Below are 25,852 nucleotides of genomic sequence, written 5' to 3'. Positions count from 1 at the left end.
TAGGGCCGAAGGAGCCAAACTCGTCATTATTGGACGAGAAAATGTTGATGTCATCGACGCAGATGTAACAGGCTTTGAAGGCGCCGAAAACGGCGTCGAAAAAACTGGAAGGGGTCTCTAAGAACTTGAGAGGATCGGGATCCTACTGGAGGGCATCGACGACGGTCTCTGCGTCGTGCCGGAGGCCCTTATAATCACCAATGGCTGTGGAGCCTTGGTCCTCTCTTTCATCGGCGTCGACGATGGCATCGAGTCGATTGACCGATGCGTCGAGAAACCCTTCGACAACGGCGTCGATGGCGCTGATCCGTGCGTCGAAGGAATCTTCGACGACGGCGAAGGAATCCTCGACGACAGCGAAGATGGTGCCTTCTTACCCGATGGTTCATGGCGCTCTCGTGTGGAATGTTTCGCCGGGTGCTGCGACTCGCAGCGTTTTGATTTTTTGGGGTTTTCACCCGGGGTATCACCCTCAGCTGTCTTCGAGGGGGTCGAGGCCGCATTATCGAAGACACTTAACATTTTCTTTCTAAATTCCTCCCACTCAGCTTGAGAACTGTGTTTGGTGGGACAGGAGACTCTTTCTGGGGACACAGAAGACGACGAGGAATGGGGCCTTCGACGTCTCTTTTTTGAGTGTCTAGATCTCGACGAATGGTAGGAGCTGCTTCGAGATCTAGAATGGGAAAGTTTTCGACTGCGAGGAGACAAATGCCTCGACTCAGCCGACGAAACCTTCGAGGAGGATTTGGCTGACTTACCTCTCTCTAGCTTCCCCTTTCGCTCCTTCAGGGCTTTCGCCGTCATGGACATGCAGTCCTCAAACTCCGAACAATGGTGCTCGGACCCCAAGCACCATAAACAGACCCTCTGTGGATCCATTATTGACATTTTTTTACCGCAGTCTCGACATTTCTTGAAGCCGGATTGCGGCGTCGTCGGTTCTGATGAAGAAGCCATCGAGAACGATAAGGAATATTTTGAGTCAAAATAGATAGTAAACCTGACTGAACTGAGCAACGACGTTCCGAGGCCCCACGAAGCACAGAAAAACGGAACTGAGCAACGGACGCAGCGCGTGGCTATTTATGGGCATGGTGACGTCGGCGCCGATACGGTGGCCGTCGAGGGACATCGACTCGGCGGACGTCGACGCGCAGCGCCCTCTGCATAAAAAATTTCCGAGGCCAGCAAGCTGGAAACGTATTATCAAAGATAAGGAATACGTCGGAGGACACAATCCCTTCGAAATATAATTTGGAAAATAAGCAGCGTGAAAGAAATAGCGCTATTTAAAACTATTATTTTAGACAACTGCCAGCTCTGCCCCCCGCTAACCCTGCCTCCTCAGGCACCGTCCGCCTCCCCCAAACTCCGCCCCCACCTCTGCCCTTGTGGCATCCCCCACCACAGTTTTTTCCATTTCCACCACAGGGGAGAACATTTTACTCTGTAGTAATAGTTGATTGTGAAAACCTTCCAAGTTGGGACCTGAAACCTTCTCCATCCATTCCGTAGGTAGCACTGCCTTGCTGGTCCTTCTCAAGGTAAAGCCATATTTGGGAAGCCCTTCGTCTTACACAGAGGATCTTCTGATCCACGCCTGAGGAGTCCGCCATCCAAAGAGTGGAGCCATGTTCCTTGGCATCAGGCCCACATGCTTTGACGGAAGAGGCCTCAAGGGCTACTGCACACTGGCCTCACGGCTGCAAGGCAGGTAGGGCTCTCTCACAACGCTCTACTCGGTAGACGGCCCTTAGTAGCCTAGACTAGCACTCTCATTAGCCAGCACAGCCAATGCTGAGGGATCATGGGAGTTGTAGTCCAAAACATCTGGAGAGCCGCAGGCTGCAGAAGCCGATCCTAGGCCAACCCCGTAGGAAGTGACCAAACGGCCACGCCCTTTCATCATACTTCCAACTAATTACACAAGTTCATTGGGACCAGCTCAACCCTTGTATTCTGATCAGAAAGCACGCCCCTTCGGGGACCTGGCCACGGATAGGCTGGCTGTACCCAACCAAAAGGCCAGAAGTAACTTAATTGAAGACCAGACGCACATGCAACATTTAAGCAATTGATCCAGCTGTTGTTGCAACACTAAAAGGGCACAGGTGACACACTAAACTAAGAACAGAACTAAAGAAACTAGCATGTTTCTACATCACTGCCTCTGTGGGACACACGGCTTGGCACAGAAGTCTCATACAGGAGGGCAGTACAGCGGAGTCTATGGCCCAGCGACACCAGCAGCTGGAAAGGTTTGAACCAAGTGAGCAGGGACATGAACTTTGAAATGGTTTTCGCCCCTTTCACAGACTTGTCCTGGTGGGAAGGGTCTTGACCGCCATCCAGCAATTTATGGGGTTCGGTGTTTGCTGCAGACATCTGCAGCCACATGTTTGAACTCCAGCTGCGCCTTTCATCCTTCTGAAGTCAATAAAAGAAGGTCCATAAAATGGGCCAATAGTAGCAACTGTTATTCATAGCGCTACGAAACCGAAAAAAACGGCGCCAGAAAGCGCTATATAAACGAACAAGTTACTATAACAGTAAAGGGAGAATAGCTTAGGCAGGGGACTGGCATACGCAGAAAAAAACCTAAAGTGACGCACAGCCTTCCCGTGTTGCAGGGCTCGTGGGCTACGAATATTATCTCGTGTTTTATTGGAAATGTGTTCAAATCTTCAACCTTTTATCTTGTTGATTTTAATTGTAATCGGCTGCTCTTTGTTTTTCTTATTTATAATATATTGTTGAATGAACGTGCTATACGTTTGAGGGTGATATTAGCTTATTTGAATCTTTGAATGACTTGAATTGTGTTATGCTTACCCGTCTCTTTGTAATAGGTTGTATATACAAAGCCTTAAGACTGGGAGTATATGAAATAAATAAATAAATTACGTGCATTATAATATGAGTAACGCACAGCAAGTGGGACACAAAGCTTCTTTCCTCAAACAAGGTTTCTTTAAAAATAAAATGTATCACGATGCTTTTGCTTGGCCATTTCTATTGGAACAATGTTAATACAATGCGCCTAAAGACGTGTAAGGCTTTACCACTCTAGGGAGGGAGGCCAAGGGTACAGCGTAAGGCAGCGCAGCTTCGTCAGAGAAAGGACCCAGGGGCAAAGCGGGGCGTTATAAGCGCACGTGTAGAGATTACACCTCGCCCCTTCGCTGACGCAACGCTTAATATATGTGTACATTTAATCGGGCGGCGCCTACAGCCCCCCCAGGGGTCCAGATCTGAAGGGAAACGCCCCCCAGGGCGCGCGGCTGGAAATAATGTGGGCGGCTCGGCGTCACGCGCAAACCCGATACCCCCAGCCTGGCGGGAACCCGCTTACCTCACTCCGCAGAAGCGTTTTAACGCTGCATTTATGGGGGCAGGCGACCACCACGGACGGGCACTCCGTGTCTTCATGTTTCTGGAAGGAGACAAAAAAAACAATCATTCAGTCATGACTAATGCGGGCTAAAGAAGAGCAAACTGCACCCAGCACGATGGCCAGCCCCCCCCCCCTCAAGCCCCCCCCCGCAGCGCTCCACAGGAGCCTGTGGGGGGCCTGGGCTCTTGCTTTTCGTCAGTCACTAGAAGTTCTGTATTGGGGCTTCCCCCACGTCCAATGCTTTGAGGATGACTTACAGTGACTGCTAAGTGTTTCTGTCCCTACCTCTGTACCCTGCGTACCCTATACCGCCCAGCGGTGCCACCCTGCATACCCTGTACCGCCCAGCGGTGCCACCCTGCATACCCTGTACCATCCAGAGGTGCCACCCTAAATACCCTGTTCCGCCCAGCAGTGCCACCTTGCATTCCCTATACCGCCCAGCGTTGCCACCCTGCATACCCTGTACCATCCAGAGGTGCCACCCTGCATACCCTGTACCGCCCAGCAGTGCCACCCTAAATACCGTATACTGCCCAGCAGTGCCACTCTGCATACTCTGTGCCATCCAGAGGTGCCACCCTGCATACCATGTGCCACCCTGCATTCCCTATACCGCTCAGAGGTGCCACCCTGCATTCCCTATATCATCCAGAGGTGCCACCCTGCATACCCTATACCGCCCAGAGGTGCCAGGCCCAGACTACTGGGTACCCTGCATACCCCATACCACCCAGAGGTGCCACCCTGCATTCCCTATACTGCCCAGAGGTGCCACCCTGCATACCCTATACCGCCCAGCGGTGCCACCCTGCATACCCTGTACCGCCCAGCAGTGCCACCCTGCATTCCCTATACCGCCCAGCGTTGCCACCCTGCATACCCTGTACCATCCTGCATACCCTGTACCATCCAGAGGTGCCACCCTAAATACCCTGTTCCGCCCAGCAGTGCCACCCTGCATTCCCTATACCGCCCAGCGTTGCCACCCTGCATACCCTGTACCATCCTGCATACCCTGTACCGCCCAGCAGTGCCACCCTAAATACCCTATACTGCCCAGCAGTGCCACCCTGCATACCCTGTACCGCCCAGCAGTGCCACCCTAAATACCGTATACTGCCCAGCAGTGCCACTCTGCATACTCTGTGCCATCCAGAGGTGCCACCCTGCATACCATGTGCCACCCTGCATTCCCTATACCGCTCAGAGGTGCCACCCTGCATTCCCTATATCATCCAGAGGTGCCACCCTGCATACCCTATACCGCCCAGAGGTGCCAGGCCCAGACTACTGGGTACCCTGCATACCCCATACCACCCAGAGGTGTCACCCTGCATTCCCTATACTGCCCAGAGGTGCCACCCTGCATACCCTATACCGCCCAGAGGTGCCAGGCCCAGACTACTGGGTACCCTACATACCCTATACCGCTCAGAGGTGCCACCCTGCATTCCCTATATCATCCAGAGGTGCCACCCTGCATACCCTATACCGCCCAGAGGTGCCAGGCCCAGACTACTGGGTACCCTGCATACCCCATACCACCCAGAGGTGCCACCCTGCATATCCTATACCGCCCAGCGGTGCCACCCTGCATATCCTATACCACCCAGAGGTGCCACCCTGCATTCCCTATATTGCTCAGAGGTGCCACCCTGCATTCCCTATATCGCCCATCGGTGCCACCCTACATACCCTATACTGCCCAGAGGTGCCACCATTCATACCCTATACTGCCCAGAGGTGCCACCCTTCATACCATATACCGCCCAGGGGTGCCACCCTACATACCCTATACTGCCCAGAGGTGCCACCCTACATACCCTATACTGCCCAGAGGTACCACCCTACATACCCTATACTGCCCTGTGGTGCCACCCTTCATACCATATACCGCCCAGAGGTGCCATAGTAGGATCGTTGTCTGTCTCCCCTTGTCCCCCCCCGCCTCGTCGCTCCTTGAAACACTTGTGTATAGGCGCGTTACAAATGCGTTACAAATGCCATATCATATCAGAGATGCCACCCTGCATACCCTATACCGCCCAGAGGTGCCAGGGAAAGACTACCGGTACCCTGAATACCCTATACCGCCCAGAGGTGCCACCCTGCATACCCTATACTGCCCAGAGGTGCCACCCTGCATACCCTATACCGCTCAGAGGTGCCACCCTGCAATCCCTATATCATCCAGAGGTACCACCCTGCATACCCTATACCGCCCAGAGGTTCCAGGCCCAGACTACTGGGTACCCTGCATACCCTATACTGCCCTGTGGTGCCACCCTTCATACCACATACCGCCCAGAGGTGCCACCCTACATACCCTGTACCGTCCAGAGGTGCCACCCTTCATACCCTATACTGCCCTGTGGTGCCACCATTCATACCCTATACTGCCGTGAGGTGCCACCCTGCATACCCTGTACCATCCAACGATGCCAGGCCCAGATTACTGGGTAGCCTGCATACCCTATGCCGCCCAGAGGTGCCACCCTGCATTCCCTCTACAGCCCAGAGGTGCCAGGCCCAGACTACTGGGTACCCTGCATACCCTATACCACCAGAGGTGCCAGGCCCAGACTACTGGGCACCCTGCATACCCTATACTGCCCAGAGGTGCCACCCTGCATTCCCTATATCGCCCAGCGGTGCCACCCTGCATTCCCTATACCGTCTAGAGGTGCTACCCTGTATTCCCTATACATCCCAGCAGTGCCATCCTGTATCATCCAGAGGTGCCACCCTGCATACCCTATAAAGCCCAGAGGTGCCAGGCCCAGACTACTGGGTATGCTGCATACGCTATACCGTCCAGTGGTACCAGGCACAGACTACTGGGTATCCTGCATACCCTGTACCGCCCAGAGGTGCCAGGCCCACACTACTGGGTACCCTGCATACCCGACACTGTCTAGAGGTGCCAGGCCCACACTACTGGGTTCCCTGCACCCCTATACCGCCCAGAGGTGCCAGGCCTAGACTACTAGGTACCCTGCATACCCTACACCATCCAGGGGTGCCAGGCCCAGACTACTGGGCATCCTGCACACCCCTATACCGCCCAGAGGTGCCAGGCCCACACTACTGGGTACCCTGCATACCCGACACTGTCTAGAGGTGCCAGGCCCAAACTACTGGGCTCCCTGCATACTCCTATACCGCCCAGAGGTGCCAGGCCTAGACTACTAGGTACCCTGCATACCCTATACCATCCAGGGGTGCCAGGCCCAGACTACTGGGCACCCTGCATACCCCTATACCGCCCAGAGGTGCCAGGCACAGACTACTGGGTATCCTGCATACCCTGTACCGCCCAGAGGTGCCAGGCCCAGACTACTAGGTACCCTGCATACCCTATACCATCCAGGAGTGCCAGGCCCAGACTACTGGGCACCCTGCATACCCTATTCCGCCCAGAGGTGCCAGGGAAAGACTACCGGTACCCTGAATACCCTATACCGCCTGGCGGTGCCAGGCCCACACTACTGGGTACCCTGCACCCCTATACCGCCCAGAGGTGCCAGGCCTAGACTACTAGGTACCCTGCATACCTTACACCATCCAGGGGTGCAGGCCCAGACTACTGGGCATCCTGCACACCCCTATACCGCCCAGAGGTGCCAGGCCCACACTACTGGGTACCCTGCATACCCGACACTGTCTAGAGGTGCCAGGCCCAAACTACTGGGCTCCCTGCATACTCCTATACCGCCCAGAGGTGCCAGGCCTAGACTACTAGGTACCCTGCATACCCTATACCATCCAGGGGTGCCAGGCCCAGACTACTGGGCACCCTGCATACCCCTATACCGCCCAGAGGTGCCAGGCACAGACTACTGGGTATCCTGCATACCCTGTACCGCCCAGAGGTGCCAGGCCCAGACTACTAGGTCCCCTGCATAACTTATACAGCCCAGAGGTGCCAGGCCCAGATTACTGGGTACCCTGCATACCCTATGCCACCTGGCCTAGTAGGATCGTTGTCTGTCTCCCCTTGTTCCCCCCTCCCTGCCTCATCGCACCCTTGAAACACTTGTGTATAGGCGCGTTACAAATGCCATATCATATATCAGAGATGCCACCCTGCATACCCTATTCCGCCCAGAGGTGCCAGGGAAAGACTACCGGTACCCTGAATACCCTATACCGCCCGGCGGTGCCAGGCCCAGACTACTGGGTACCCCGCATACCCTATGCCATCCAGAGGTGGCACCCTGCATACCCTATGCCACCTGGCCTAGTAGGATCGTTGTCTGTCTCCCCTTGTTCCCCCTCCCCCCCGCCTCGTCGCTCCTTGAAACACTTGTGTATAGGCGCGTTACAAATGCCATATCATATCAAAGATGCCACCCTGCATACCCTATACCGCCAAGAGGTGCCAGGGAAAGACTGCCGGTACCCTGAATACCCTATACCGCCCAGAGGTGCCACCCTGCATACCCTATACCGCCCGGCGGTGCCAGGCGCAGGCTACTGGGTACCCTGTCAACACTCTCCATTTATCAATTAACCAACAGACGCCACAGCTGTGAGAACTCAAGTCTGAAGAGTAGAGTAGAGGAATGTTGTTCAATAAAACCATTAGAACAGACTCCAGTATCTGCAATGTTCGTGGGCATTTGTACCAAAGCACGTCAGCCCTCCCAGATAAGCAGGTGGACACCGTGTCTGGACTGTGACACCACGGCCTCCAAGGCCTAGAAGCATCCAGCATGGCGCTTGCGAGGAGGTTAGCGAACCACGTGACTGCGGAAAGCAGGGACGGCCCCAAAGGTCAGAGGTGGGCCGGCTTAATAGGACACACTAGAACTGGTGGCACGTCCGAGTTCCCTCTGAGCCGTCGTGGGGCCAATAGCAGGAGGCCGCAAGCGCACAGCACACTCTGAGAAAATTAGCAGTGTGAGGCAGCGGCGACTCACTCCAGCTTTACCTCACGAGTCGTCACTGCATCACTGGAGGCCATGCTTCTCTCTGTGTAACAGCTATTGGCCTCTGTTCACATGTCAAAGTAGGCCTGTTTGAAAAGGTTTTTCAACTTTACCAATAACTCACTGACATCAGTGGCCCTCACTGATTTTGAAATAAACGCAGGGTGTTCCCTTTCCTCTGACACCATGGTACAGAGAACAGGACACTCATGTTTAACCCACACAAGGCCATCTGATCATTTTGCAGAGGTGCGTTGTCTTTAGAACCCCTTTAGGAGGAGGTTTGGCACCCGACTCTATATCCAGTACTGGACTTCCCCTTCTCCATCAAGTGCATCCTGGGAGTTGTAGTGTTGGACCCCTTGCATTGAATACAATGGACGGACGTAAAGCGAAGGTAAAAGGAAATCCCAGGAGTGGAGAAGGGCGTCCGTCCTGACATGGAGCTAGGTGACAACCCTATTTGGAAGGGAACTGTGGTCTGTGGATCCAGGCAACCAAGGCCAACAGCACTTCATGTGACCCTGGGCACTTTGCATCGGTACGTCTCATATTTCTTAACTAAGAACATTTGCATCACGCAGCTGCGATGCACTTTGCTGTGTGCTAGAGAGAGCAGGTCAACGTGTTGCGCCATACAGTGCCATCAAGCTTTGTGTCATACAGTCACTAGTTATAGTACCGAATTGCAAGCCACACCGGGAGGATCCGGGTATTTCCCCCTTGTATTCGTTAGAAAATGTGCTCCCCATTCTCCTGACATAGCCTACTCCCCACGAACCCCAAACTGCAAAATCCAATGTTTAGCAAACTACAATCAAACCCACCGTAGCAGCGGCATCCCGACATATCCATATTTTCAGAACAATGTCCTCGCCAATGGGTGTGGGGGACTATGTTTGCAAAGATGTACTCTTCTCTTCCCCCACGGCCCGCTCCGATGTGACTGATGCAAGATGGCCAAAGGAAGGAAAGAGGCAGGCACGTTTCCAACCAGCAGTGTCTGTCGTGTGCCGTGCTGACAGCTGCACCAGCCCTGGGCAAGCAGGCCGTGTTGCTTCCTGTGCTTGCCATCGTTATGTGCAGGTTCGCTTCTCGCGCAGGGCCGGCCGGATACTTTAAGCAGGACTTGAGGACACAGAATGGTTTAAAGCGAAACGGCCAGCCAGCCCCCCAGATGCTCAATTCCAACAGTCATTGAAAGGAGACTGTACCCCCCCCACACACAGCAGTCACCCGTAAAGTGCACCATTTGACCGCCACCGCCAACACCAGCTCTGCACCCATTACCCTGCCCACTGCCCAACCAGAACCTTCTCAGCACCTCCCCACCTCCCAAAAGGCCCTTTGCCTCAAATCTGCTGCCACCAGAATGTCCCCCTGTAAACTGGGACTGCTTGGCATGGCGGACGCATGAGGCATGGGGCCCGCTTAGTATATGGGGGGATTATTCGAGCAACCGAATAGTAAAATGCAGCTGCTTTGGGTAATGCCGCTGGGCCGCCCAAGGCGAGGCCATGTAACTGTTATTACATGGCAGCAGGCGCGAGAGAGGGCACAGCCTTCCTCCAACGTCAGTGCCCCTCTCTGTCTCTCAGATAAGGGAGACAGTCAGCAGGGTCTGGCAGAGGGTATATGGGTGCAGTGCACCCGGGAGACCCTGGATGCTTAGGCAGGTTAGTCAGCCGCAGGCTGGCCTTGGGGGGGGGGGGGTTGGTGCACAGCCCCCCACACAGTACAAAGAATAAGGGCCTCTTGGGGCCTATATAATGAGCTGTGAGCAGCTCCTAAAACTCAAACTGTTTTGTCGACCCTGCACGGGGACCCAAACAGTACCTGGGAAGTTCACTGTTAACTCAGTGTCTTCCCATTCTTGTTCTTTGAACTTTGCTGTCTAGCAGCAATAGAGGCAGCAGAACACTATGGTTGGGCTTGGGTCCGAGAGAATCTATATGGCCTGCCTAGGGAAGGGGTTCCCATGCCACCCGGCCGCGAAGAGAAGGAAATCAACAGAGGGCTCAGGAAAAGGTAATAAAGGGGTAAAATTGTCAAAACTATACGAGAACCTGGGGGTGATGCAACAAACGTTACTTGAAATTAGGGGCGACCGACAACTCTCCAAAGACACCTATGGGCCACCAACCCTCAGCGTACCAGAGGACCCCGATATGCTGATGATCAGCACCGCCCAGCTGGACCTTAAGCTTAAATCATTTCATACAGAAATTCTCAATAGATACAAAAGAAGTCTAGCATGGAACATTGACATCACGATCAAAGAGGCTATATGGGTAAAAGAGTTTATTGACATTGTTTCACTAATAGAGGCCCAACGCAAGGGGAAAGATGCTTTTAGGGATCCTAAAAAAATAGAGGAAAAGGCGATAGCCAGAAATGCCGAGGTAGAGCAAATCTGGGACAATTGGTTGAAATCCTTTGCCATTTTAGCCACCATATACCTTGAAAAATTCCCTGGCGAGGGGGCCAAACTATCGGCGTACATTGACAAGATCAGAGAAGTGAAAATCGCACAAAAGGGTAAAAGCTGGTTGGCGTATGATATTAGATTTAGACGGAGTATGTCGGAGAGGCCAGCCATAGAATGGGATGAGGTGCAGATTGATTTATACATATTAAATGCTGAGCCTCCATCGGAAGAGGAGGCTGCCCAAGCTACTTTCAGAACCAATAGAAATTCACAGCGGCACAGAAGTGCTGACAATGGGGCATATAGGAAAGGGGAGCAGCCCTTTCGGAGAAACCAGCCATGGGCGGTGAAGTCAAATCCCCACATACAGAACAAAAGCCAGCACGTTTCCAAACCCAATATTCCATGCAGAAACTTTAGCAAAAACCTATGCACGTGGGGGAAGGATTGTTGGTTTAAGCACACCTGCACGAACTGCAACGGCGATCACCCAGCTATCAATTGCACCAGACTCCCATCCAAAAATACAAAAGATTAGCAGCAACTCGGCCCAGCCAACAACAGACTACCAGCCTAACATACAGCTGATTGGCGATAGCATAGCAACTCCAGTGTTAGAACCAGGCAAAACTCCCATTAACCCTAACAATTTCAGCAATGCATTGATGAGCTATCCAGACACGGAATCCAGCATGGCTATCCAGCAGGGTTTCAAATGGGGTTTTATCATTCCTTTTCAGGGAATAGGGTCCCGTGATATTCCAAGAAACCTAAAGTCGGCCAGGGACAACCCTGCGATGGTAAGAAACAAGATAGAGAAAGAGTTACACCTGGGCAGGATTGCAGGGCCATGGGACTCCATGCCTTTTTCGGAATACCTAGTGTCGCACCTAGACCTGGTTCCCAAAAAAAGAACTTGGTAAAATGAGGTGGATTCACCACCTGTCCTACCCTAAAGGCCAATCACTGAACGACGGCATCCCCCACGCCGAGTCTGCAGTTTCCTACACACACTTCCAGGAGGCAGTGAGACTTATACGGGACTGTGGTAGGAATGCCCTCATGGCCAAACTTGACATTGAATCTGCTTTCAGGCCCCTACCAGTTCACCCAGTTTCACAGCAATGCCTAGGGTTTACCTTAAAAAATAAATTTTATGTCGACAGATGCCTCCCCATGGGGTGTGCAGTGTTGTGCGCCCTATTTGAGCAGTTCAGATCATTTTTTCAGTGGGCATTTAAGAAACAGCTACTAGGGGCCAAGGTAGTCCATTACCTCGACGATTTTATGGTAATGGGACCAGCAGACTCGGGAGAATGCAAGAGGGCCCTGGCGGCGTTGGAAGGGTTGGCCGCCCAATGGGGCATCCCTTTGGCAACAGAGAAGACGACCAGGCCATCCACAAGCATTTTCTTTCTGGGCATAGAGATAGACTCTGCAGCGGGGGTGTGCAGAATCCCACAAACCAAGGTAGCAGAAATCCTGAGGAAAATCCAAGAAATGAGCACCAGGAACAAAGGCACAGTAAGAGAATTTCAATCACTGGCAGGCAGTCTCATCTTCGCAGCCAGAATTATCCCACAAGGGAGGGTATTTTCCAGAAGCCTGGAATTTAAGACCAAGACATGCACCAAACCTCACCAACGTATCCGGCTGGGCAGAGAGGTGAAGGAGGACCTAAAAGTATGGTTGAATTTCCTAAAAAACTTCAACGGGAGCACACTTTGGCGCACGCCATTTTCACAGATGCTGCCGGGAGCAGGGGTTTCGGGGCAATATTACACACGGAGTGGGTGGCTGGGCAATGGCCCAAATCATGGCAGACGGCAGGGTGGACAAAGAACATTACCCTGCTGGAAATATTTCTCATCTGGCTAACCATACGCATCTGGGGCAGGCGGCTAGCTAACACAGAACTTTTGGTTTGGTGTGACAACATGGCGGTAGTAGGCATCTTGAACAGAAGAACCACAAAATTCCGTCTAGTGCTTAAAGTCCTACGAGCCATTAAAACAGTCACTCTGCAAGAAAACATTGTTGTCAAAGCCAAGCACATCACTGGAGCGGATAATAACATGGCAGATGCTTTATCTCGCTTTCAGTGGACAAGATTCCGGGAGCTAGCAGCACACGCCCAGGAACGGATGACGGTAATACCGGCGGACGGTTGGTCGATGATGGAAAACTGAAAGGAATCACATCAATGCAATCGCCAGACGGCCAAGGCTGGGATGCACAACAAAGACCAGGCACCTCAAAAATGGGTGTCAGCAGTTTGCTGCCAACAGAAAACCAGAACCCTGCCACGGGATTCCTGGCAGGAATGGCGGAAAAAGCCCTGGCAAGCACCACCTCAGCACAATACAGTAAGTACTTAAAACGTTTTTTAGAGCAACGGGTCTGAAGCATGTAGAATTAATAACTATAAAAGATATAGAGATCTTTTTGAAATGGACACACGATCAGGGGTTTAAAAAAGATTGGGCAAAAAGACACCTGGTAGCAATATCTTATTTCTCAAAGCTGCGGGGTGACTCAGATCCTACCCAGAGCGCTTTAATCTCATACGCAATTAAAGGCTGGGGCAAAATGGAGGGATCCCAGGTAGACACCCGCCGCCCGTTAGATTTTGACAAACTAGTAATAATAACCAACCTACTAGAAAGCATACGTTTTCATCCGTACGAGATTTTGTTATTTAGAACAGCATTTTTTCTGGCATACTTTGGGGCTTTCCGAATAGGAGAGCTCATCGCATCCAGCACCAAGGCCAACAATGGTTTGGGCATCATGGAGACCAGGGTTAGACAGAGCAGCGTCACCATAGAGATACAGCAGTCAAAAACTGGGGCCAAAAGAACAATGAACATTTGTTGCATTGACGATGCGCCAAATTGCCCGGTATGCATCACTAATCTATATTACGCACAAAGACCCAAAGTGGGGGGAAGATTTTTAATTCATAGAGATGCATCAGCTCTAAGCCGCTATCAGTTTAAAGGGGTGCTGAATAAAGCGATTAGCCGTGCAGGATGGGATCCAAAGGAATTCTGCACCCACTCTTTTAGAATTGGGGCCGCACCCTCCGCATGGCAGGGAGGGCTGAGTACCCAGCAACTGAAGAGCATAGGGGGTTGGAAGTCAGATTGTTACAAAAGATATGTCAGACAAGAACGCATTTAGTTCTTTCCCCCCCGCCCCTCTTTTTCTCTCCCCCTCAACCCATAGAGACACCAGATGGAGGGAAGGCCCCACTGCGGCCAGCATAGACAGTTGGACACTCGTTCGTGCTCAGGACATGGCAATGGGCGGAAGAAACCAAGGCGGGCCCTCCTTTTAGGAACACCATTGCATCCTGGTGGGGTTACAGAGGCCTCCTGTGGGCGGACATCCATGACAAACTAGCAGACCTGGTTGCATACAGGGACCCGCCAGAATTCCTGATATTACATCTGGGGGGTAACGATCTGGTGTCCGTAGGGAGAAAAAACGTATATGTAGAAACGTGCACCTCATTATCAGGCATTTCCCACACTTGGAGGGACACAGAAATCTATTTCTCTTCAATCCGGCCTAGAAGGAAATCGCAGGGGGCCATCAGTTAGAAAGCAGTGGGCATTTCCAGAAGGAAATTGAACGTTGGGGGGGGGGGGAGCGGGAGGGGTGGACAAATTCTGCGTAGCCACGGGCCTGGGGTTCATAAAAAAACCTCTCCATAACATTGGGGGACCCCAACCTTTTCCACAAGGACGGCACCCAACTATCGGAACGGGGCATGGAACATTTATTTAGAGAAATCTCCTCCACATTAGCTCTCAGGGGCTGCAAATAGCGAAACCTTTTGGGGGAACACAGACAGCCGGGAACCTGCCCATGAGTGGCGGCACGGGCCAGAGGGGGTCGTCGCTGCACCCGGTGCCTAAAAGGATGATTTATATGATTACGTGTATTGTTTATGTTCATAAAACCATAATTGTATCAATAAAAATCTACAGCCTTTTATTGCCAACACTTGACCAAATTGTTGTGGTAAATCTTTAATGGGGGAGGGGGCAAGGGCCGTGAGGCATGACGCCATCCCGCAAGACAACATAGGTATATCTGCTGCATATGGGTTCAACAGGTATGATCTTCAGAATTATCTCCACAGATCTCCCACTGCAGTTCATTAGATCACGGCTGCTTCCACCCACGTTCCTACACATTCAGGGAGATCCCGGGGACCGGCGGGGGGGGGAGGGGGGGGGATTTGAGGGGGGGAAGGGGGCATAGAGAATGAGAAAAAGAGAGGGGAGAGAGAGAGAGAGAGAAAGGGGAGGAGAGAGAAAACGAGAGGGGGTTAGACAGAGAAATAAAAAGAGAGAAAGAGCGGAGGAAGGGAGGGGGGAGAGAGGGGAAATGGGGGCGAAGGAGAGGGGAGAGAGAGAGAGAAAGAGGGAGAGAGGGGTCGGGAGAGAGGCTGGGAAAGAGCGGTGGAAAGAGCGAGAGAAAGAGTGGGAGCGAGGGAGGAGGAGAGAAAGGTGGAAGAGAGGAGGAAAAGGGGAGAGAGAGGAGGAAAAGGGGAGAGAGAGGTGGAGAGAGGATAGAGAGGGGCGGGAGAGGAGGAGCGAGGGAAAGAGAAAAAGAGAGGGGGAGAGATAGAGAGGGAGAGAGTGTGAGCGGAAGAAAGAGAGGGTGGGGCGAAAGGCTGAGAGAGGGGGTGAGAGGGCGAAGGAGAGAGAGGGGGGAGAGGGAGAGAGGAGGGAAAGGGGGAGAGAGAGGGAAAGGGGCGAAAGAGAGGGAAAGGGGCGAGAGAGAAAAAAGAGAAGGAGGGGGAGAGAGAGGAGAGGAGGATAGAGGGGGGAGAAAGAAGAGGGGGAGAGAGAAAAAAGGAGAGGGGAGAGACAAAGGGAGAGGGCGGAGAGTGAGGGAATGAGGGGAGAGGGAGAACGAGAGGGGTGATAGAAAGAGGATGAGAAAGGGAGAGAGGAGAGAGAGAGATGGGATAGAGGGGGAGAGAGGGGTCGGGAGAGAGGCTGGGAAAGAGCAGTGGACAGAGCGGGAGAAAGAGCGGGGGCGAGGGAGGAGGAGAGACAGGTGGAAGAGAGGAGGAAAACGGAAGAGAGAGGAGGAAAAGGGGAGAGAGAGAGGGGAAGTGAGAGAGAGGGAGGTGGAGAGAGAATAGAGGGGCGGGAGAGGAGGAGCGAGGGAAAGAGAAAAAGAGAGGGGGAGAGAGAGAGGGAGAGAGTGGGAGCGGAAGAAAGAGGGTGGGGAGAAAGGCTGAGAGAGGGGGTGAGAGGGCGAAGGAGAGAGAGGGGGAGGGGGGGAGAGGGAGAGAGGGGGATAGGGGGGAGAAAGAAGAGGGGGAGAGAAAAAAAAAGGAGAGGGGAGAGACAAAGGGAGAGGGCGGAGAGTGAGGGAATGAGGGGAGAGAGAAAGAGAGAGATTGTGTTCAAATACGGCCCCGTGTACCTTCAGACAGGATGTAGGGCAATGGCAGGCGTTTAATAGCCAGCCCTTTCTTCTTACTTTGCAACAATGGTTGCACAGATGCAGAGAGTAATTCCAAAATGGCTGCCTACAGAAGCCAATGTGAGTGCTCAGCTAGGGGCGAATTCGTCTGCTTACTTATAGTTGTGATTCACCAAAGGGAAGTCGACGATTACTTTAATGTTTTACAGGGAAAATGATGCCCAATGCCAAGTGCATGAAATCCCAGCCTGCAAGACGGGAAAGATCAGACGGCACGCCTTCCCGTCATGCCCCTAGACTCTGACGCATCCTGCCTACACACCGATATCAGACAAGCCCCCTGAACCAGGCCCTTCTGAGAAGGCGGCCTCTCTTCACCACTTGACCCATGCTTGGTGGTTGTGTTCTCTAGTGGCAAGAAGTCTGTGGGTAAGCGCTGGTCGTGCGCAGAGAGAGGGTGGCCTCTATCCGCTGTCTGGGATATCATTTGACCCATGCATCTTCAGCTTAGATGTGGAAAGGCCATATTGAATCCCCCGAGGTCCCCAAATGAAAGGCATATTTAGAAGAGTCTGTGGTTTCTCGCAGTCCAACACTGGCTGGGAAAGGTGGAGCCGGCCTTGCTGTATGGGCTTGACATGGCGTCTGTCGACGTGCGGCCTGTTCTTGAAACCTTGCCAGGTCTAAGGTGGAAGAGCGTCTTGGGCCTGGCATCATCGATCCCTAATGCGGTAATTCGCCACACACGGAATCTTACTTCACTCCATGCCGATATCAATGGAAACCACTCGTGGTCTACTCCAAGTTCTCGAGCCCCAGCTAGCCCTTAATTTGTGGATTTCCAGTGTATGGCAGAATGCGCTACAGTTCCCCCTGTGAATGAGTCTAGGGCTTGTATGAGGGAACTACTGGAAGAAATGGGCTCACCTGATATGGAACTCAATGTAAGTTCAGACAGAGTGACATTCAAGCTATTCCAGGATGACTGGAGGGCGACCTCTGCGGCCTTGTCAGATTATTCACTTTATAGAGAATACGCCAAGTTCCCCAGAAAAAGGGGAGATGTGCCGATATACCTGAAGTGTTTTCCTTGTCAAAGGACCCGTTTTAAACTCAATTAATTCCACACTAGAGAGCCAACTAGGCACTGCACTGCGCACACTTATGGTGTGGGGACCCCACTAAATTGTCGCTTTGTAAATGTCAAGACGTCACTGGAACTCTTACGCGTTGGCTATTGGACTGCGAAGCACTGAGTATAATTAGGGGGACTGCCTTTGCTAAGGAGCGGGGGAGGAGTGGGGGGGGTTTCATCGGAGTGCCCCAGAGTACTGGTTTGGAGTAGATGGATGTGAGGGACACACACCTCATTGATTACTGCACCTGTACGTTTTCTGAATGGTATAGATTTTGAATTGTTAATTGTTGCTAGCTGTTTTGTCTGATTTGTCATTTGATTTCAATTCTTTACTCTTTCTGTGCAAATTAAGATCTGTTTTCATTCTTCTGATTTTATGATTTATCTTTTGTATGTTTATATTTTGTGGAAGGCTTTTTGTAAACCAAAACACAATAAAAAAAGAACCATCCTTACAAATGTCTCCCTGTACAGTGTCCAGTTGCTTGCAAGATAGGCTTGGACTTGCAGGCTGGGTGTGGTCCTGCAAGGTAGGCTTGAGCTTGCAAGAAAGCTTTGGGCTTGCGAGCTAGACTTGGGCTTGCAAGAAAGGTTTGGGCTTGCAAGAAAGGTTTGGGCTTGCCAGCTAGACTTGGGCTTGCGAGCTAGGCTTGGCATTGCAAGGTAGGCTTGGGCCTGCAAGGTAGGCTTGGGCTTGCAAGAAAGGCTTGGGCTTGCAAGCTAGGCTTGGGCTTGCAAGAAAGGTTTGGGCTTGCAAGAAAGGTTTGGGCTTGCCAGCTAGACTTGGGCTTGCGAGCTAGGCTTGGCATTGCAAGGTAGGCTTGGGCCTGCAAGGTAGGCTTGGGCTTGCAAGAAAGGCTTGGGCTTGCAAGCTAGGCTTGGGCTTGCAAGAAAGGTTTGGGTTTGCAAGAAAGGTTTGGGCTTGCAAGAAAGGTTTGGGCTTGCCAGCTAGACTTGGGCTTGCGAGCTAGACTTGGACTTGCAAGCTCGGAGTGTGTTACTTGTGATTCTTGCTGGTAGGTAGGCTTTCTAACAGTTGATTAAATAAATGGGCATCATATGGTCATCAAAAGAAAGCCTACTATTTTGGAATTATCCATCTGCTGTCGGTATTCAAAACCCAATTAAATGTCTCGCAGACATGTAAGAAGCGGAACGGTAGAGCGAAATGCGGCCTTTGTGGATCTACATTTAGAGTGGCCGTGTTCGCTTACACACAAGCGACATTCCGTTAAGGTGTAGGTTTTCAGTTCACAAATACCACTACTTCTTCCAGCAGTCCAAGATTTCATCCCAAGCTGCTGGTATTTATGGGGAACCATGATCCATCACTTAGGCGCCCCATCTGCACGTGATACCTCCAAGCAGCGGAGCCACCAGCCGGGCAGACAGAGCGGAGACTGCAGTGAGGGGAACTAAGATTACTTCAATGGGGAGCATGACGGCATTCTGGCACCAGTGGGCCAGCGGACCAGACGCACTCCACCAGTCGCAGAAATAAACCCCTACAAGCTCCTTTTAGGAGAAGGGGCTAAAGAGAGGGCCTCTGGGCATGAGTGGCGGCATCTAACTTTAGCAGTGCAAATAAGGAATGGCTCCACCATGGAGTAGACCAAGAGGTTCTTGTGACGCGCGGCGCGCGGTCGCGTCACCGCAGCCAATGTGGGACCTCACAGCTGCAAGAAGGACCTGCTGCGGAGTGGTCCACCGTCCTGGGCTATCTATGTGCTTGCCAAGCCTGCATGAAGCACTGGCTTGTTTTACCCGTCGCCGGTCATGACTCACCAGATAATTAGAGCTAGGTGAAGCAGTGTGGGAGATGGGAGCCGAGCAATTAAAGCCTGCAAGTTCCTGATCTGGCTGACACATTAGCATAACGGGAAAAAACAGTGCTTGTCTTTGCCTCCACCAACTGTTTGGGAACTGGAGGTGCTTCATCGCTGCTCGGTTGTGTAATTTTGTCTTATAAAAAATACTTATTGAAATAGTTGGGCAAGATGCATGAAATGGCTGCAAATTCACAGTTCTTTGCAAGGCAATATGCAAATTCACAAAAATAGCACTCGCCATGAAAAGAGGGCTATAAGGAAACACAAAAATTGCATTAGAGGTGCAAAAGATCCACCACCACAGACCCCAAAAAATTCCTCAATCCCAAAGTGCTTCTGAAGTCTGAGCGACACACTGAGCAGTTGCCACAAACAGCTAGTGGCATTGATTGCTGCAACATCGGAATTGCATTTTGCAACCTTGTTTAGTTTTGGCTATCAGGTGGCGCCGTAAGTGCTGCCTAGGGGCTGACTATTGGCAATAGAAGTTTAGAAAGGAGAGAGATGCTACGGGAAGAGGGGTGCGTCGCCTGTGGTTGGGGCTTTACTTTTTACCCACCCCGTACACCACAGCCATGCCAGTCCCTATGCCCACTTATACCCACTAACTGCTCATCCCTGCCAAAGAGAAAAACCTCTGGGGCAGTGGTCCAGGGGTACGAAAAGAAGCAGTGGAACTATGTTCCCTGCTGGCCTGCCCCCGCTCCCCACAAACGCCATCGCCACGCCCCCTCCCACGCACAATGCAAACCCCCAAACACACGCACCTACTGTTAAGGGCACGTACAGTGCAGTGCACTCAACACCTTTCAACTTCCTGCTACACTTGTATTGTCAAACGGAACCATTCCAGAACGGTTTCTTTTGAAAATACAAGTATGTATGGGGAACAGTAAAACTTGAAAAGTAGAGGAGCAGCGCTCCCACCCACTTCGACCACTACTCTGGGATCTCTTGAGCGATTTCTGTGCTTTCTGAGCAATGTACTGAGAGGAAAGGGGTGTATTAAAGTTATAAACCAGCTCCTGATGTAATAAAACTGTCAAATCTAAGTATGCCTTCAGCCACTTGATTTATAATCAATGTGTTTGTCCTCACACAGAAAAACAGCAATTGTGAAGCGAACAGTGTTGCCTCATAATATGGCAGTGTCTCGCTAGCTAGGCCTGGCTACCTGGGCATAACATGGCAGTGTCTCGCTAGCTAGGCCTGGCTACCTGGGCATAATATGGCCGTGTCTCGCTAGCTAGGCCTGGCTACCTGGGCATAACATGGCAGTGTCTCGCTAGCTAGGCCTGGCTAACTGGGCATAATATGGGCGTGTCTCGCTAGCTAGGCCTGGCTACCTGGGCATAACATGGCAGTGTCTCGCTAGCTAGGCCTGGCTACCTGGGCATAATATGGCAGTGTCTCGCTAGCTAGGCCTGGCTACCTGTGCATAACATGGCAGTGTCTCGCTAGCTAGGCCTGGCTAACTGGGCATAATATGGCAGTGTCTCGCTAGCTAGGCCTGGTTACCTGGGCATAACATGGCAGTGTCTCGCTAGCTAGGCCTGGCTACCTGGGCATAACATGGCCGTGTCTCGCTAGCTAGGCCTGGCTACTTGGGCATAACATGGCAGTGTCTCGCTAGCTAGGCCTGGCTAACTGGGCATAATATGGCCGTGTCTGGCTAGCTAGGCCTGGCTACCTCTGCATAATATGGCAGTGTCTGGCTAGCTAGGCCTGGCTACCTGGACATAATATGACAGTGTCTCGCTAGCTAGGCCTGGCTACCTGGGCATAATATGGCAGTGTCTGGCTAGCTAGGCCTGTCTACCTGGGCATAATATGGCAGTGTCTCGCTAGCTAGGCCTGGCTACCTGTGCATAATATGGCCGTGTCTCGCTAGCTAGGCCTCGCTACCTGGGCATAACATGGCAGTGTCTCGCTAGCTAGGCCTGGCTAAACTGGGCATAATATGGCCTTGTCTCGCTAGCTAGGCCTGGCTACCTCGGCATAACATGGCAGTGTCTGGCTAGCTAGGCCTGGCTACCTGGGCATAATATGGCAGTGTCTCGCTAGCTAGGCCTGGCTAACTGGGCATAACATGGCCGTGTCTCGCTAGCTAGGCCTGGCTACCTGGGCATAATATGGCAGTGTCTGGCTAGCTAGGCCTGGCTACCTGGGCATAACATGGCAGTGTCTCGCTAGCTAGACCTGGTTACCTGGGCATAACATGGCAGTGTCTGGCTAGCTAGGCCTGGCTACCTGGGCATAACATGGCCGTGTCTCGCTAGCTAGGCCTGGCTACCTGGGCATAACATGGCAGTGTCTCGCTAGCTAGGCCTGGCTAACTGGGCATAATATGGCCGTGTCTCGCTAGCTAGGCCTGGCTACCTCAGCATAATATGGCAGTGTCTGGCTAGCTAGGCCTGGCTACCTGGGCATAATATGGCCGTGTCTCGCTATCTAGGCCTGGCTACCTGGGCATAATATGGCAGTGTCTGGCTAGCTAGGCCTGGGCATAATATGGCCGTGTCTCGCTAGCTAGGCCTGGCTACCTGGGCATAATATGGCAGTGTCTCGCTAGCTAGGCCTGGCTAACTGGGCATAATATGGCCGTGTCTCGCTAGCTAGGCCTGGCTACCTCAGCATAATATGGCAGTGTCTGGCTAGCTAGGCCTGGCTACCTGGGCATAATATGGCCGTGTCTCGCTATCTAGGCCTGGCTACCTGGGCATAATATGGCAGCGTCTGGCTAGCTAGGCCTGGCTACCTGGGCATAATATGGCAGTATCTGGCTAGCTAGGCCTGGCTGCCTGGGCATAATATGGCAGTGTCTGGCTAACACCACTTTCCAGTTGTTGCTATCTCATGGCCAGGTAGTACCAATATGGAAATGCCTATAGCGTGCCTACACAAAAGCCGAAACGATTGGCTTTGTCAGTGTTGGTTTCCTTTGTCTGCTCTGGTGTGCTCGTGCAGTAGACTGCCCTTTGACCTGGACTCCTGGGATGACAGTGGCTTGGAGTGCCTCACACACTGCTCTGCTTGTGTCTGCAAGGCGGGCGTCACTGGGAACTGCCCCTGCTGACCTGGACTCCTGGGATGCCTGTGGCTTGGAGTGCCGCACACACTGCTCTGCTTGTGACTGCAAGGCGGGCGTCACTGGGAACCGCCCCTGCTGACCTGGACTCCTGGGATGACCGTGGCTTGGAGTGCCGCACACACTGCTCTGCTTGTGACTGCAAGGCGGGCGTCACTGGGAACCGCCCCAGCTGACCTGGACTCCTGGAATGCATGTGGCTTGGAGTGCCGAAAACACTGCTCTGGGCCTCACTGGTATCCGCCCCTGCTCAACTCTGCACTGAAATTTCGTTTTTGCGTAATAAAAAATATGGAACGCTCTCTTTTCTGTGCATGCGACTTTGTTAACGGCTAATATCGGTTTGCAAACGACCATAAAGGCTGGGCGCTGGGATGGTTTGTGCGCACACACAGGGACAGTGGTGTTTACAGATCGTGTTACCAAAAAGAAAAAAAAAACATTTCCCTGGAAAAAGCTCCCTATTTAAGTGCGAGTAGTTATGGCTGCACGCGTTGATGTTTGCAACTTTCTATAGCTTGTGGCTGGCCCTTTTGTTTTTTTTTACATTCAATTCACTATTAACATTCTTTAAATGCCATTAACAGCCCTGTGGTGACCGACAGAAGCGAATATGACAAATTGTCAGGGTGTTCAATTGTATTGTTTTTAGTGCAACATGACACATATCCGGGTGTTCTCTTTTTTGTTCCTGGTGTTAAAGGTCATATAACCCATTGCAAAATGGCAGTCTCCTCATTTCCTCGTGCATGTTGCCAACACAGAACTCTGCGTTTGAAACATAAGCCATTCCAAAATGGCGGCCCCATCACTTCCTCTTTCTTGCATGTTACAAACACAGAACCCTGCCGGTCATTTCATCCCGCTGGTGGGTGTCTCCTGCGCTTCGAAAGGAGGACTAACCGAGGACACCCTGCGTCTACTGTTCATCCTGTCCGTCGCCCATGCATTTCTACACCACCAACCCACTACATGCGCACACCTTTGGCAACTGTGCTAGGCCAGGTGTGGTCCAAGGATTTAAGTGCGCCAGCAAGCTTATAAACTCTCCTGCCACACCAGCCATTGACATAACAACCCTGCTACTATTAATACTCGAGTAAGTTAATGGGCCTGCTACTACTACCGGCGAGTAATACTACAAGAGCAGGGCTAGGTTTATCAGATGTGTCAGCAATGAGGGCAGTGCTAGTATCACCCGGCATGCTGAGACAGCAACAGACCCCTCATAGACTGCACTGAGCGACGGAGTGAATAGACTCCAGCAGACCAGTGGACAGAATTCGCGCCAAGTCTATGAAACCAAGAAACCAGCCAGGACACACAGGTAAGTGTCGCCCTCCAGGTCGATTGCAGATAGCGGCAGGCATGGCCACCAATCCGCGCGCATCTGCTATCATACACTATTTGAAGACACATCGCACAATACCTCTGCCATTAGAACGGAGCTATGTCCCACGACAAAAATGTGGTCTTGCTGGAAACATAATCGGTCTCCTGCACTCACATACTCTGCCGATAACCACACAGCACCCATACACAAGCTAGCTCGACATGGGTCGCTAGCAGGGTCTTGGCCACCCTACCGACCCTCGTACTGGCTTAAATACAAAAAAGGGACAGTGGGCCCACACAAGAGCTGCGCTGCTGGCTAGGTGAATTTCAATAGGTACTAGAAAGAAACCATGATGTGCAAAGACCAATTAGGCGGTAATGAACTTTGCACATGGAGATTTAATAGGTCATGTCAGGTCTGCCGACCCTCTGCTGCAATGATAGGATATCATGTGCTCGACAAATGCGTTCCACATTGGGAAGCTTGATATGTGCGGGGTCGCAAGGGCATTCGAACTTGCGACCCCACGCATAACAAGCTCGCGGTTTTAGCACACGCCATGGACTAGTCCGTTGAATATAAGAATGATCAGAATTCCCAATGTTGAAAGCATTTGTTCGAGCACATGGTATCCTATCATTACAGCAGAGGGTCCTTTCGGGCACTCCTCACGAATCTACTCATTAACCTAACGTTTCAGAACACTTTGAGTTGCTATTGGGCAAGCTTCCAGTTTTCTTCCAGCCATATGAGGCCTGCTGTATTACCAGTCCTGGTTACACACGTTTTGCCTTGAGAAAGACCCAGGCAGGGTCGAAACACGTGTCGGCAGACCTGATATAACCTATTAAAATCTCCTTGTACAAAGTTCATTACCGCCTAATTGGTCTTTGCACATCATGGTTTCATTCTAGTACCTATTGAAATTCACCTAGCCAGCAGCGCAGCTCTTGTGTGGGCCCACGGTCCCTTTTTTGTTTCATTGTAGTAGTAGGAGGAGGTACCTACTAGACCCACACGGGTGCAGCTGCCAGCATCAGCTTAGATAATTGGTGCTATCCAGTCAACATACCTTTTACAACCCAAGCACTCTTAATTTCTGGTCTTCCTCCAATACACTGTGTGCCCTGGCTTAAATACACACAGGCATTCTTAACTCCTCTGACGAAGTTCCCATACCTTGGACTTCGGTCCCCCGAGGGCGTTCGCCTACAGGATTCTGAGGCCATACCAATGGGAAAAGGCGCTATACAAATGACAAGTTACCTTCCATGTAAACTTAGCACTTGGAAGTATAACTTTACAAAAACAAAATAGTCCCTTCGAAGTTTTCTGCATGGATTGGAGTTGCATATCAAACGCCCTCTACTCCTATTTGATCATATTTTGCTTTCAAAGTGGACGGCGGTTCACAAAAAGGGGCACAATGTGAAAAGCTTGCAAATATGCAAAATACAACGTTTGAAGGGTTTGTGCAGTTCTACGTGCAACAGTCAAATAACTTCAAAACGTTGAAAATGATTTCAATGGGGGAGGAATCCCACAAGCTAAAGCTCAGAAAGTCAGTAAAAACATGTTTTTTGCATTTTTTAAAACAACTGTCACTTGTCAAGAACCAAGTATCCGGCATTATATTAGTCACAAACCGGGACTGAGGTAGGTAGCTAATGTGACGTGTTGCAATGAGCAGGCAAGCCACACAACGCTTTTGCAAAGTAAAGTCCAACAGGCCCAGGACCACCTCCAGCCAGAAGATGGTTTCCAGGAAGGCCTACGAGTCTCAGATCCTAAATCGAATCACCGTAAACTCCAGAATCTAGAAAAGCGAAGTCCAGTAAACCTACCTGCGCCTCGATCATGGGAACTTGGCTCTGGCAGTATTTACACGTGGTCTCGCGATATTTGCAGAACTTCTCGATGTGATCCGACAGGTCTTTCCTGAGCACCTTCTCCTTGCAGTCTGCCCGGGGACACGATAGTTCTTCAAACTGGCAGTCGCTTTTAAGATGGACCTAAAAGATAAACCATACAACTCACTAAAAAATAGCACCCTTCCCCGTCATGCGTGTCTTCTGGTGTCCAGCTACAGTTAAACAAGCGGTTGCAGAGCCAACCGCTGGGCTTTTTGTAGGTAGCCATGTTCTCCCTTTTCACCATTTTAACACTGCAACTTTTGCATAAAAGTTTCAAGAAATCATCACAATAATATGACTTACATTACTTGTTAAGCTGTTCTACAAAAATGAAAAAA

General features: G+C 51.6%; 1 protein-coding gene across 3 annotated transcripts in view; it reads right to left on the bottom strand.

The window, feature by feature from the left end:
• The window catches only part of TRAF3 (TNF receptor associated factor 3), a 460,451-nt gene that overhangs the window by 118,058 nt on the left and 316,541 nt on the right, over positions 1 to 25,852 (bottom strand). For all 3 annotated transcript variants that reach the window (XM_069638108.1, XM_069638107.1, XM_069638106.1), the window contains exons 5-6: positions 25,446 to 25,613; positions 3,356 to 3,436 (exon numbers count right to left, since the gene is read on the bottom strand). In XM_069638108.1, coding sequence (XP_069494209.1) covers positions 3,356 to 3,436; positions 25,446 to 25,613 — 249 coding nt within the window. The remainder of the gene's footprint in view (positions 1 to 3,355; positions 3,437 to 25,445; positions 25,614 to 25,852) is intronic.

Source organism: Ambystoma mexicanum, chromosome 14 (genome assembly GCF_040938575.1).
Source record: "Ambystoma mexicanum isolate Mex_15411 chromosome 14, UKY_AmexF1_1, whole genome shotgun sequence".
Lineage (NCBI taxonomy): Eukaryota > Metazoa > Chordata > Amphibia > Caudata > Ambystomatidae > Ambystoma > Ambystoma mexicanum.
Note: the sequence above shows the minus strand (reverse complement) of the source record. Positions and strands in the feature narration are given on the sequence as shown.